This window comes from Vitis vinifera, chromosome 5 (genome assembly GCF_030704535.1).
Source record: "Vitis vinifera cultivar Pinot Noir 40024 chromosome 5, ASM3070453v1".
Classification (NCBI taxonomy): Eukaryota; Viridiplantae; Streptophyta; class Magnoliopsida; order Vitales; family Vitaceae; genus Vitis; species Vitis vinifera.
In genome coordinates, this window is record NC_081809.1 from 25,276,161 (window position 1) to 25,290,035 (window position 13,875).

At 33.4% G+C, this 13,875-nt stretch overlaps 1 protein-coding gene across 7 annotated transcripts; it reads right to left on the reverse strand.

Annotated features, from left to right (window-relative positions):
* Window positions 1–232: 232 nt before the first annotated feature.
* On the reverse strand, window positions 233–13,594 carry LOC100266372 (uncharacterized). Of its 7 annotated transcripts, none has more exons than XR_009465766.1 (12): window positions 13,464–13,594; window positions 12,560–12,696; window positions 10,045–10,143; window positions 7,745–7,848; window positions 5,522–6,327; window positions 5,280–5,402; window positions 5,053–5,141; window positions 4,772–4,972; window positions 3,751–4,149; window positions 2,740–2,823; window positions 2,199–2,373; window positions 233–450 (listed from the first exon to the last, which is right to left on the reverse strand). XR_009465766.1 is itself a non-coding variant. In XM_059737183.1 (11 exons), the coding sequence occupies exons 2-11, from the start codon at window positions 12,662–12,664 to the stop codon at window positions 2,335–2,337; spliced, it is 2,049 nt and encodes a 682-aa protein (XP_059593166.1). In that variant the 5' UTR covers window positions 12,665–12,696; window positions 13,464–13,588; the 3' UTR covers window positions 2,081–2,334. The 7 variants fall into 7 exon arrangements, 1 of the variants encoding a protein (XP_059593166.1); XR_009465767.1 differs by having other exon boundaries at window positions 233–446; window positions 13,464–13,588; XR_009465768.1 differs by lacking the exon at window positions 13,464–13,594 and adding an exon at window positions 12,073–12,145 and having other exon boundaries at window positions 12,560–12,676.
* Between the last annotated feature and the right edge of the window lie 281 nt (window positions 13,595–13,875).

The window sequence follows — 13,875 nt, forward strand, 5'->3', positions numbered from 1 at the left end:
CATAATAAAAAGAAAAGAGAAGAGAGAAGGAGAGTTCAGGTTGTTCTTTTGAATGAGTATGATGGTGCTCTATCATTGTTGCAGGACAGTCAACACCCCGAGGTTTGAATCCCATGAAAAGTCTTAAGAACTTGACCATGGAAGGTTCCTTGATTATCCAAAAAAAAATAAAAAATGGTACCCTATCACCTTTTTGACTTAAAAAGGTTTTTAACAAGTTCCTATATTATGATATTATAACTTTCCAATCATTTTATATCAAAGAGTTCTTTAAAATCCATGTACACACACAAAAAAAAAAAAAAAAGTTTCAAAATTGTTGATACATAAGTGGCTGTCCAAATATAACACATGAGAAAAAATATGTTCAGCTAACCTGCAAGAGATTTACATCATTGTTCCATGATCAACTGAATGCAACTTCTTTCCACATTCCAATCTTTCCACTGGCTTCAAGGGAGAAAACAAAAAGGAAAGATACCATGAGCTACTGCATTTTTTGAATTGTCAAAATTTTAAAAAATACAATGAAAATGAATTCATAGAAAATGTTTTGAGTTGTTTTTTTGAATTAAAGTCAATCTGAGTTTGTCTAAAATTTTAATAGAGATTGATTCGGAAGTGTCATTCAGACTCTAGATTTCATATAAAAGTTGAAATTTTTTACTTTTTGTATTTAGACAAATTCAGAATAATGAGGCTTAACTTTAAAAAACAAATGGTATAGAAACATAATTGATTTTCTAGGCATTAAAATACCACCAATTTGCAAAGAATAAGAACAAGCAAACTAGTTTCAAATCTTGATAAATGATTCATCACTATGGTTATGTTTGGTTCCCGAAAAATTTGAGGAAAAAAATAAAGAGGAAAAATACAAAAAATGAAAAAGGTAAGGAAAATTTATAAAATTTTTCTCTTGTTTAGCTATTTATAGAAAGTTGAGGGAAAGAAAATTAAATTGTTAAGGAATGCATTTTCTTCAAACTTTCCTCATCTTTTTTTAAAGAAAAATTAAAATGAAGAAGAAAGTTTCTTAGGATTTTCCTTCCTTTTTTCTAAAGTATTTTTCCCTCAACCTTTTCTATTAGTATCAAAAAAATACAAAAATAAGTTTTTTTTAGTATTTTATTTCCTTTTCCTTGGTAGTTTATAAGAACCAAACATAGCATTATGCATTATAGAACTCGAGAAAAAGAACAGGGGGCTAATTAGTTTGAAGACTACTATGTTTTGAGATGTAAGGCCGATAGATAAATACAATTATGAAAACAAATGTACGAGAGAGAATAGAGTTTCAACTTAGGTCATATTTGGCTGACTATATAGGATAAATGATGGGATATACGATCTAACATTTTTTTAATATCCACACTCCATGGGCTAAGGTAATCTTAAGTTGAGATAAGTGATATATCTATTGTTAGAGTGCACATGATGTACATTGTGAGCTCGGATCAAGCTTATAGGAAAATTGGTTATTTAACATGACATCGAAGTCTTATTTGATGACAAGTCATGTGTTTGAACCTCACCATTTATTAAACCCACATGTAAGCCAAAAAATAGAGGTTACAAATGAGGGAGGGTGTTAGAGTGCACATGATATACATAAATTTATTTTTCTCATCAATTTCTTTATTTTTATATTACTCATTTTGCAAAACAAAAATTTTTAATTAAAAATGTTTTTATATATTTAACAACATATTATAACATTTTTTATTTATAAATTTTGAATATTTTAATCATGAATATTATTAGCAAAAAATGTAATTACTTAATTAATTATAATTATAGAATAATTCTCAAAAAATGCTAAATATAAGAGAAGAATTCATATTTTTTTAATAGTAAATATTGGTATATAATATATTTTTTATTTAAAAAAAATCTCAAATATTGAAATACACTATGTCTTCCATTCCATTTTCTATTCCTTCCACAAACTAAACATCGGTATGATATAACATATCTATTCGATATAATACCCAAGGATATCAATATTCGACTGAAAACGATATCCTAAGATTCGTATATTCTATCCCATCCTATCCTATTCAGCCAACTGAACATAGCCTTAACTGAAAAGGCTTCTATTTCAACTAAATAAACATATTTTGATCATATTAATACATTTTCTCCTACAAGTTATATTATTGTGATGCAATAAACAAAGCAAAACTAGATGGTAATACCTTGCAGCAGAACTGAACTATGGATGACTGTATGAATCTTCAAAAGGCCAAAGTGCTTCTACTTATTTTAATCATAATGAACTCACAGAGCCACGACTGAGCTTTAGTTGAGAAAGTAAACAGAAGCGGAGCAACTCTAATCAACATGAGGAGCTCCTGGGTTCTTGGTCTTTAGCTGGTTCAAAACAAAACAGAAATTTCAAAAGGACCAATATATTAGGTGGTACCTGATATATCCACAAAAAAAAAAAAAAAAAAGACAAAAAAAAACTCTCTGCTGAATGCTTATCCATGATGCAGAGTGTAGCCAAGAAATGAGAATTTTAAAGAATCATATTATGAAGAGTCAGGCACCAGTAATGTCTTAAGAAAGCAAAAAACATGCTTCACTCTAAAAATTGAACATGGAGAGCACCACCATGAAATGGTGTGGAGAGTGCTAGATTCACACAAAAGCAGGTCAACAAGGAGGGAAGTAAAGAAGAAAGAAATAAAAAGGGTACAATTTAGGAGAGATAAAGTGATTAAATTAGAATCAAACCTTGTAGAAGTATTTTTTCCGAAGTTTGATGGCCATATGTATGCATCTTTTTACATTGATCTTCAGCACCTTATCATTGAATATCTGCAACATGTTGGATATAGATGACAAATTAAATAATATTTCACATGAATAGTAACCCTCCTCCTCCCATGATCGGATAAAATAGAAAAAAATAAAAACCTGAAAGTATAGAAGTTGTTAGAGATGTGGGACCGATTGGGAAAGACTAGATAGATGATTTTTTCCCTAGGAGTTAAATTGGGATCCTCCTGCACCACCACCTCAATCCCTTGCCACTTGAATCAGGCCTTAAAGGCATAAAACGTGGAACTCTAACATCCAAGCGTCACACCCCGAAAGGGGAAGTTAAATACAACAGCAACAATAACAAATGGAAAAAAAAAAGAAAAAAGATTGATGCAAATTAATTGAGCAAAGGCATAGATAAAGATTTCCATGGTGACCATGAGATCATCTGCTTGTTGAAAACATCCTAAACCTCAAGCCAGTTTACAACTGTTTAAGTATGAGAAATGACCGGCAATTTATGTTCTATGGAGTAACCAATCATATAGGATGACAAGTTCTTGTTTATAACACATAGATGTACAGGACAACATGTTATATTTTTTAACTGATGTGACAAGATATTTTCCAAGTCAGGTGATAGCCAAATGAATGACAAACAAAACCAATGATAAAACACTAAGAGTCCATTTGGTAGTGATTTTAGGAAGCGCCTTTAGTCTAAAAAGTGTTTTTGAAAAAAAATTAGGTGTTTGATAAAATTTAGGAAACACTTCTAAAAATCTGAAAATTATTTATAATATTGAAAAATCACTCGTAGTATTTTTTGAAAAAAATAAAATTATATATGTGATTCTTCTAAAAACATTTCCACTAAAAACACTGAGTAAAAATATTATCAAATACACTCTAAATATTATATGCAAAAAATAAATACAAGAAAAAAGTACAAAAAATAAAAACTCAGAACAAGGCACCTACTTTTATCAGATCATCAACTGAACGGGTTTCTCTGATGATTTTGTGACGGTTCATAATGAGAATTGCAGCAACACAAAAAACAGGCAATTCATCATTCGCATTCCTTGTCGAAGAGACTACAGCACAAATCTGCATGTTATCATTCTTCGACCAAAAATTCTTTGTCAAGCCACAAAGGGGATAGGCTGATACTGATCTTATTGCAACTTCATCAGCATCAGAGCCTTCTGTGTTTCCATGTTTTGATTGTAAGCCACCCTTGGAGTGACCATTTCCATTCTCCATGCTTTCTCTTTTTGATTCTGCACCAGAATCCCAGGGAAGCTGTACCACCAATGGTGCCAGACGGCTTCCCACATTGCTAGCCACAGATTCATCAAAATCAGCAGCCCACATCATCTGCAATGAGAATGACTTAAAAAGTGTAAGTTCTGCAGAATAGAAGTTGTACAGCATGGTGTTAGAAGCCTTTTTTCATGGGAAATGTGAAAATTAGATTCAAGTTTAACTTTACGTAGAGATCCTTACAGTCACAATCTCTCATGACAGTTTGCAACAGCATAGGCCCCATGCTTCTTTATAGAAACCATGCTGCTCAACTATAATTCTACCAATTTGTCTCTCAGACCACAGCCCACTCAAAATCAGTCAACCACACAATGTGAAGAAGATAAATCAAGCACATATTTTATCATATCCCAAAGATCTTATAATAAACTCTTAACGCATTTTGCCCTCCACTTTGCTCAAATTGATCATTCCAAACATTAGTTTCACATGAAACGTTCATGTTCACTCCAGCAAAGATCATATGATCCAAACATTAGTTTCACTTTTCAATCAGTATATTGCTCTTCCACATTGAAAGTTACTCACCTGTGTACCAATCTACTGAGTTTTGGGATCCTCAAAAACACTTAAGACATTTCTCTGAGTGTCTTCTAAATATAGTATAGTGTCATGTATCTGTACAAAATGTGTTTTATATATCTAGTGATAGTGAGTAACTAGGAGTACAAACCTCCCACATACAAAGGGCATCACTGAAAGACAACTCCCGGCGAAAGAGAACCAGCAGCATCCGGAAGGCAAAAAGAAGGTTTTCGGAACCTACACGCGACAAGTGTGCAAACATTTCCCTGTCAGTGAGCTCCAAAATATGCTTCAATGCTTGCAACTTTTTCATCACTCCAGTTGGTCCTTCCATCTGAAAATTTTCACACTGGAGAAATTTGGAATATGAATGTTAGTGAAATAAAATCAAATTAATTTTCTGAACATACTAGACAATTTTAGGGATACCATTCTTCTTAGAAGCATCTCAAAGCACCAAAATGCATCAGCATTATCCTCAAAGAGAATGACAAAAGGAGACAGCAAGTCACTCATACCTAAGAGCAGATTTCAAGTCACAAGTAACCATTGGTGTTTAAGCTGATATTACAAAACCAAATTATCTAGAGCTTTCCATGAATAAAATAGTTATCATACAACTGGAAGAGGTTCAAACAGAAAGATAAAGGCACCACCTTGGCAGTATCCTGTTGCAGGATCAACCCATGCATAAACAGCAAGAATGTCTGACATCCTAGCCAAATTTTTTGGATCCTCATAGAATTCAAGATGACTATCTGTTCTTACCACATCAATAACTGAAAGGGAACAAGATTTTTCAGACACGAAGAATAGTTCAAAAATAAATCCAATAGTGGCATAAACAAGATTCACTAGGTTTTATCATAATAAAGTAATAAATGACAAACTGATATACCTATTTGATGCAGTGTCCAAAGCCATTCCGACACTCTGTCCTTACTCACAGCCCCTCCTTGAGATCTACTTGAATTTATCTTCAGTGTTTCTGGTACATTAGATATTCTGAGTCTGTTTATTTCCTTTTTGTGTCCCAGATTATTGGACTGCAATACTGGTTCATGGGCATCAGAGTGGACCATTTGAATCTCAGAGTTCATAGCATATGAAATATTGTTAGATGCTGAACCATTTGACTTCTGAATTAAATCTGCATTGTTATTAATTTGAAAACGGTGCATATTCTCATCTTTGAATCTCAATTTATGTTGTGTAGATAGTCTATCATCAAACACACCATGTTCATTTTTTTCTTCTCCACTCTTCTCAACTAAATCTATGATGGGTAATGAGGGAACATCAGTATAAGTTCCAGTTATGTATTGTGATCCATGCTCTTCACTCCCTGGTTTTGGGGAATTGCAGTCATATGGACCAGAACTAGGTGTAAGACTAGAAGAGTTATGTGCTGTGCCATCTGCGCTTCTCCTCATGCTGACAAAGTCAGCAGAATCACTAGAACTTTCCCTTGGGCATGCAAATGATGTATCTGTACAATTATTATTCCAATCACTGTAATTGTCTATTTTGTTAGTATTATCATTGGAAACTTGCTGACTTTTTGCTCCAGCTTCCCATTTCTTATCATCTTTGGACAATGTTCTTATATCCATGACTTTGGATCCCACCACATGGGCAAGGGACCCAGTTCCTATGCTCGAATGCATCAATTGGCATTGCTTGATAAGGTCTTTGTACCGTTCCCTGCATGAAGATTTCATAAAGCTGTTTAAGATTAAAAATCCAAAAACTACAATATATCACAATATGCAACAGGCTGATGAGTTTTGAAATTAAGAACCCCTATAGGTCTTTAAGTTTTATCTTTAAGAATCTTGAAAATCATTGAAATTCCAAGCTCATACATTGGCAATTGTTTCATAATAGAACTCTGATACCATAAATTCTTTACACTTGGGAAAAGCTTCATGCAAAGAATGTAAAGCTTTAGACTCTCTAACAATGTCTTAGGCACAAGCTGATGTACTGAAAATAGAAAGGTCAAACCAAATTCCACAAATTAGCCACATATTTTCCTGAAGACATTCTACACTAAGCCCTAATGTTCCTAGAGTATCTTCACTTTTTTATTTAATCAATCTATTGATAACAATCTTTTCTGATAAAAAAAATAGAAATATCATTAACAGAAAAGGAATTGATGACAAAAATAACTAACCAAACTGACTAACAATTACTTGTAGGCACTGTATATTTCCTTGGTCACTCAGCTGGTGAAGCTTATCTTCATTTCCATTTAGAGTGTTTGGACTCGTTCCTTCATTTTTCAATCAAGTCTTTGTATTAGGAAGGATATCTCATCCTTCATTTTAGTTACTATCCATTCAATGAAACCATGTTTCTAAGTAAAAAAAAAAAAATAAAGTAAAAAAAAAAAAAAAAAAAAAAAAACCCACTGAACAAACTAAGGAGGGTACCTTAGGAATAGGGGAACTCCATGCCTTTATTTTGATGGAAGAAGTCCTATACAGAATAAATTGATGACAAAAGGTTGGCTAATTGTATATTGTTGGACTTTATAGATAGTCTAAATTGTGAATAAAGGGTTATAGGTTTGATGTTGTTTGAAGGGGTTTGTTTTTTGGTGCCTCTTGTGTACCACTGTGTGCATAGAGTACACCCCCTTTTGTTGGGTGCTTTCAATATGAAACTCTGATTTTCTTCTCAAGAGAAAAAAAAAAAAAAAAAAAAAAAAAAAAAAGCCAAAATCTTTTGAAGAAAAGTGTTCAAAATGGTCAAATGTCCATGTTATATATAGAGTGTCATATATATATATGTGTGTGTGTGTGTGTGTGTGTGTGTATGTGTATGTATGTATGTATGTATGCATATATATATCATGTTGCATGGTGTTAAACTGCACTTAAATGCAATACATATTGGTGATAGATATTGTTTTATGTGAAAAATGTACCGTTCAAACCAAATCAGGAGTTGTAAGTTTTCTAGGACCATGGGAGTACCATTAGATATGAACACTTGCAGTTGACAAAGAGAACTGAAATAGTTCTCTTTGCATGAATCAGTCAAAAAAATCAGACAAAAAAATCAGGAAAAAAAATTATTATCTGGAAATACATTAGAATGAAGAGAGCTCAACCTCCTGGCTGTCCTTAGTTGCCTCCGATGCTCTGCGGTGCTGTCAACTGCATAACAACCAAGAAGAAATTCCCAAACTTCAGCCCTTATAGATGGATCCACACCCTACCATGCAGCAAAAAAATGTGAATTCTGATCAGTAGGAAAACAGGAGTTCTTGCTGGAATCTCCTTAACAAAAGAAGACAAATTGAAGAAGCAGCAACCAAAAAAAATCCTTCTTTCACAGGTAAAAGTGTCGAAGTAGATAATGTAACAGAAAAAATTACAGGTAATATCCATTCAAAACCAACATATCAACAGGAAATACAGTTAGAGCAGGAATATCATCTATGCAAATATAATATTAACTAACCTGTTTAAAGACTCAAAGACCAGAGAGAAAATATATATAGTTGATAAGCCATTTGTAGCTTCACTTACTGTCACCGGATGAAAACATAACATTATGTACAAGAAGCTCTTTAAAGGATGGTTTACCTTGGTGCCAGTCTGCTGGTTTAATCACAAAGACTTAAACCCTTTGCATATGGTGAATAAATGAGTGCAAATGAGCAAATAAGAAAGATGCATTTAGACCTTGCTTAGAACAGCCATATCATCCAAATATTCAGAAAAGTTTATCAATATATCTCATGAAACAAGTTACAAGAGATAGAAGAAGCCTATTTACAGTTAAAAGGAAGGTATATCTATTAGAAGCTCAACACCAAAGGAGGGTTTATTCATTAGGATTCAATAATCTCATGGTTGGGCTCTAGTCTTTTCAACAAGGCAAGCCACTGCTCTACTAAAGTAAGCCATCAACAATAAAAACTGCACGCACACATGCATGCACACAAACACATGCAAATAGCTAGTTTCAAGATAGACGGGTGGTATAAAATTCAACTATTTAATCAAATGATTATTAATTGGCTTGAAGGCCGTTGCACAAGTGTTCTAGGTCTTTTCAAATTACACTTTCTTGTGGTGGGTGACGGGGTGAGAATTCAGTTTTGGGAGGACTTGTGGTGGGGAGATCAACCTTTGCGTTCCCAATTTCCATATCTTTATAGAGTTGTCATAGTAAAAAACCTTACTGTTTCAACTATCCTTGGCCACTCTTCTTCATTTTCTTGGAATTTTAATTCCCACCACAACCTTACAAATTCGGAGATTGAGGATCTTGAAAGACTTGTGTCATCTCTCACTCGTGCACTTGTCTTCATCCACCCCAAATGCGAAAGCATGGTCATTGACCTTTTCAGGATTATGCACCCTCAAATCATTCTTCATGGCTTTGTCTAATATACCAACTTTTGTTCTTTTCTCCCTAACCAAATTTATATGGAAATCTAAAGATCCATCTAAGGTTAAGGCCTTTTCTTGGTTAGTGGCACATAAGAAAGTAAATACTAACAACATGCTCTAGGCAAGAAGATCTTTCAAATCCCTCAAGCATGATTGGTGTGCTTTGTGTAAGGAGAGTGGAGAGTCTATTGATCATCTCTTCCTGCATTGTCTAATAACTTTGGGGTTTAACACTGTCTATTTAGACAAGCTAGGGTTGTTTAGGTTCCACCAAAGAGTATATGTGATATGATGATCATTTCATATAGGGGTATGAGGAGCTCCAAAAGAGGCAAGACCCTTTGGCAAATAGCTTGTCACACATTACTTTGAATTGCGTGGCAAGAGAAAAATGTCGGGATTTTTTAGGATAAGTGGACAACGAGGGGTTGTGGGATTTACTTAACTTCTATTCCTCTCTCTGGGCCTCATGCCTTGAGGCTTTTAAAGACATTCCTCTTAGTATTATCCAACTTAACTAGCTTTCAGTGTTTAAATCAAAAGGGTTTGAACATCCTTAAGAGGAGTTGCGTTTGTAGTATGAACCTTTTCTATAAATTCATTGTATAGTAGAGTAGGTCAATCATATTATGATAAGTTTTTTTTGTGATAGTGGGAAGGACTTCTCATCTTTCTCATGTTTTCATTAATATAAATATATACTGCTTTTGCTTCTGATAAAAATAAATAAATAAATAAAAGTTCCATGCTATGTATCAGGAGAGATCATAACATAATTGGAATCAATTCATTAAGCTTGTTGATTATGAATTGATGCTTGGCTTTCTTGCTTAGAAATTAAGTTGCCACATCAGGAACACCCATCATCCTGTTCTAATGCAAAAGCATGCTATGTTAACAAGTGGAAAATGCATACCTTGATAAGATACAGAAAAAGACTGATTAAATAGAATGCAGTTATACCATAAAAATATAGTATGTGATACATGAGAATAGTGCAATAACATACCCCCAAAATAATCAATTTCAGTGCTTTCTGAAAACCAAAAACCCTTCCTTCACCATTAAAAGTTGCATGCCACTTGTCTGGTTTAAGCATTTTGCTCATCTACACCATTAAAAATGATGGGATTAGAAACCACATAGGTGAAAAATTAATTGCAGCAATAAGAAATGGGGAGAATTAAAATGAAAATGAATAAAAGCACATCTCTCAATCCAAGTCAAATTTACCCAGATTTGTTACAAACAAGTTTCACAACCCTTTGTCTCTAAATTCCAAAAAGATTGACGGAAATGTTGGCGAATATTTAAGGAATGACTTAGAAGTCCAACAATTCTTCTCTACACTCTTCCAGAAACTCTAACAAAAGACAAAGCTTAGCTCATAGAATCCAGAAGGCTCCAATCTTTAACTGTCTCAAAATTTATAATAGCCCCATGTGTCATGGTTGTCAAACTCCTGTATGCTTCCCATCCTTTCATTGCTTTATCTCCCTTCTTCCGGAACACCCACTAATATCGCCTGTTTTCCTACAATTATCAACAATCACACCTCATGGTGAGAGAGAGATATCACAATGCTTGGCACCAGCTCTTTATCTTCAGTTATTACTTGGCACCAGCTCCTCACCTTAAGTGATTGCTTTTGAGGGTAAAACTATCTCTATTAAAGCTATATGTCATTCATGAGGATTATGATTGTAAATCTGAGTTCACCATGCCCATATGCTTGGACATTCTAATTATTCTCTTAAAGGGTAAAGATCATTAATAGCCCTCTATGATTAATCCTACCTCACTTACCACATATGAAGACAATGAAAAGGAATTAGGCAGACAGAAATCAGCTATAGCCCACTTTGAATTAGTCTTTTTGACAGAACCAATAAAGCATCCCTGCATGCGCATTGATTACCTCAGAACACTGGTAACAATCTTGGAGTCCAGATTCCCTTGCTTTCTAATGCCTCCCCACCCAGTGACATTTTCCTCAAATTCCAAAAATTGGTAGGTATCTCATCAAAGAAATATTTGTTTCTTAACAAACATATAATGTAGTCAGAATCTTCACCTAGTATACTCATCAGAAGTTGAAGTTCAGCAAAAGCTATGTTGATACCTTCTGCATAAGGTTTAGTAACTTGACCAACACCAAAAAGGCAATCCATCAAGCCAGCAGTGTGGGGCAAACTTTGTGCTAGTCATCTATTACATTCAAACGTCAATTATCAGTTCTCTCATACAGTTGAAGGACAGAAAATGAAGTTGTCCTTGTAAAGGAGCTTCCACAAACAAACAGTTTCCTTTCCGATACCAAATGTGATTGCCATTTATAACATATGCAATCCCCATAATGCTTCAGCTACTTCCATAAAGAAAGCAATTGTTGACATTTTGAAACAGTATATCAAATGGACCTCAAAAATCTTTTACATCATATCTCCCATTTCGTGTGATACTTTAGCAGTAACAGAGTTATCACGACCTCAACTGTGTAAGGAGATTTTAAGGATGTAATGAATGGTCTCATATCTGTCATGAAAAGGAAAAAAATCCATTGATCATTGGACTACAGTTACTACTCCACTAGGTTTCATACTTTTATTAACTCAACAACCTTTTTTTTTTTTTTAATTTGTTGTGCTTCATTTGATTTCTAAAACTCACCAAGGAAGATAATGAGCTCTAAAGTTTCAAACACCGTTGGTCACACACCTTTCCAAATGACTACCACGAGAACTAGCAGAAAAATAATCTTCAAAATATACTGACGACAAGGATCTGCCTCAATTTCTTTAAATATGGGATGCCCAAATGAACAGCACTTGACCTAGTAAGAGACAAATTAATAAACAAATTTTGAGTAACTCAATACACAACCCTCAGGCAGAACTAATAGGAATTAACATCTTATCTCCTTTTAACCAAGGAAAACACAAAATTCCTCTGCAAGTTTTAAACTTGAAATCACTGCCAGCTGCCTCACACAGTTCATATGCATAACTTTGGAGAGATGATTGAAATTACCACTCACTTCCTTGGTTGAGAGTATATTCTATCCAAGATTTTGGTCCTTCTGGTATTTGATACAAGTTGAATTCCCAGGACTACATAAATCGTAGAGAGAGACATTAGAGCTGTCATTGCTATAACAAAAATAAAATATGCCTAGCACACCAACAGGATCAATGTCTGGCACAAATTTCAATCTTGTGTGCTTAGGTTGTGAAGAAAACTCAAATTTCCTCATCAATTCAAAATTTCTTAGAAATTCATTGTGATCTCTTTTGTTGGCACTAGTTCAAATGACCATATTCAATTCAATACCCAAGAATCAAGAACCTTTTTCCTTGTACTGCAGACACAGCTTCAGAACAATATTTACAAAACACAATTATATTTTGATTTTCAACTAAATAGTTCTGCTTAAAAAATAGCATGCTTTATACAAGGCAATATTGAAGCACATCTCACAAATCCAAAAGATAAACAGTTTTGCATGGTCTTATAGTTATAACAACCTTTATAGGTGAATGATGAAGACAAGGCTCTCCAATGTCCCGCATAATAGAACTCAAACCAGCCTTTCCACAACTCCATTGCTTGTCCTCTTTTTCATAACACATCCTAAGTTCTCTTCTTCTCAACTTCTCACTCCCTGCCAGCATACCACCCAATAAACCCAACTCAGAGATCAAGAAAAAATATTAGAAAATTCTGAAAATTAGTGCAAAAAAATACCCATTCCTAAAACAAAATTAAAGCCACAACTAAAAATTACAATCTGGTAAAGACCCAGAGCAGAATACTAAAAATTAATTTTTTACTTACATTCATTCTGAATCAAACAACTAGAACACAAAAAAAAAAAAAAAAAAAAAAATACCCAGAACAAAATCACCAAAAACAAAATGATTTACATGGATACTGAACCATAAAACTAAATCCAATGAAAACCCAGGAATTATAAAATGAAAATTCATTTACATTGATTCAGAACCAATATGCACACATGTATGTGTCTATATATATTATCATACAATCCGATACAAACCCAGAAAAATCACGAAAAATGAAGTTTATTTATGTTAATGCTGAAAAAAAAAAGAACCACAAAAAAGAGAAGCCGACCTCAAAAATGTATAACCATAATTAAATCCTCTCTTTGTGCCTACATGTAGTGATTTTAAATGAGAAAACACATTCAAATCCAAAAAATTGACCATACATTAAAACATTTGATTAGTTTATACTGAGCCCAGAAGCGAATCAATAATAAATGAATGCTGATCTCAATATCTCTGTAGCGAAATTTGTGCGTACAATCTCATCACCATTTCATTTTCATCTAACCGCACATTGAAACAAACGATTCATATATAAATACAAATAAATAAATATACGAATTTTCAGAGAACGAGAGACCTGAAATCTATGTTGGAGAGAGCGAGATCTCTGAAATTTGGAGATGAGTTTAAGAGTTTCTCCGTCGCCATTAACAAAGGCATGGCCGTTTTCTCTTTCTTCTTCCCCTCGATATTTCCTTTTTAAATTTTATTTATTTCCCATTTTGTTTTTTATTTATTTATTTATTTATTATTATGGTTATCACTTATCATAGTTATGTTCACCAGCTCACTATGGCTTGAACCAATAAGATGTTGCCATGTCAGCATAAAAATAAATTTATTTTAAGCAAAGAAAATAATGAAAGGTTATTAAAAAGTTTTTATTATTTTTAAAAGCACTTTTTTTCAAGTACAAAATAATCATTATCAAATTTCCTTTATTCTTATTTTTATTAATAAATAATTAATAAACATATTTTTTCCCAAAA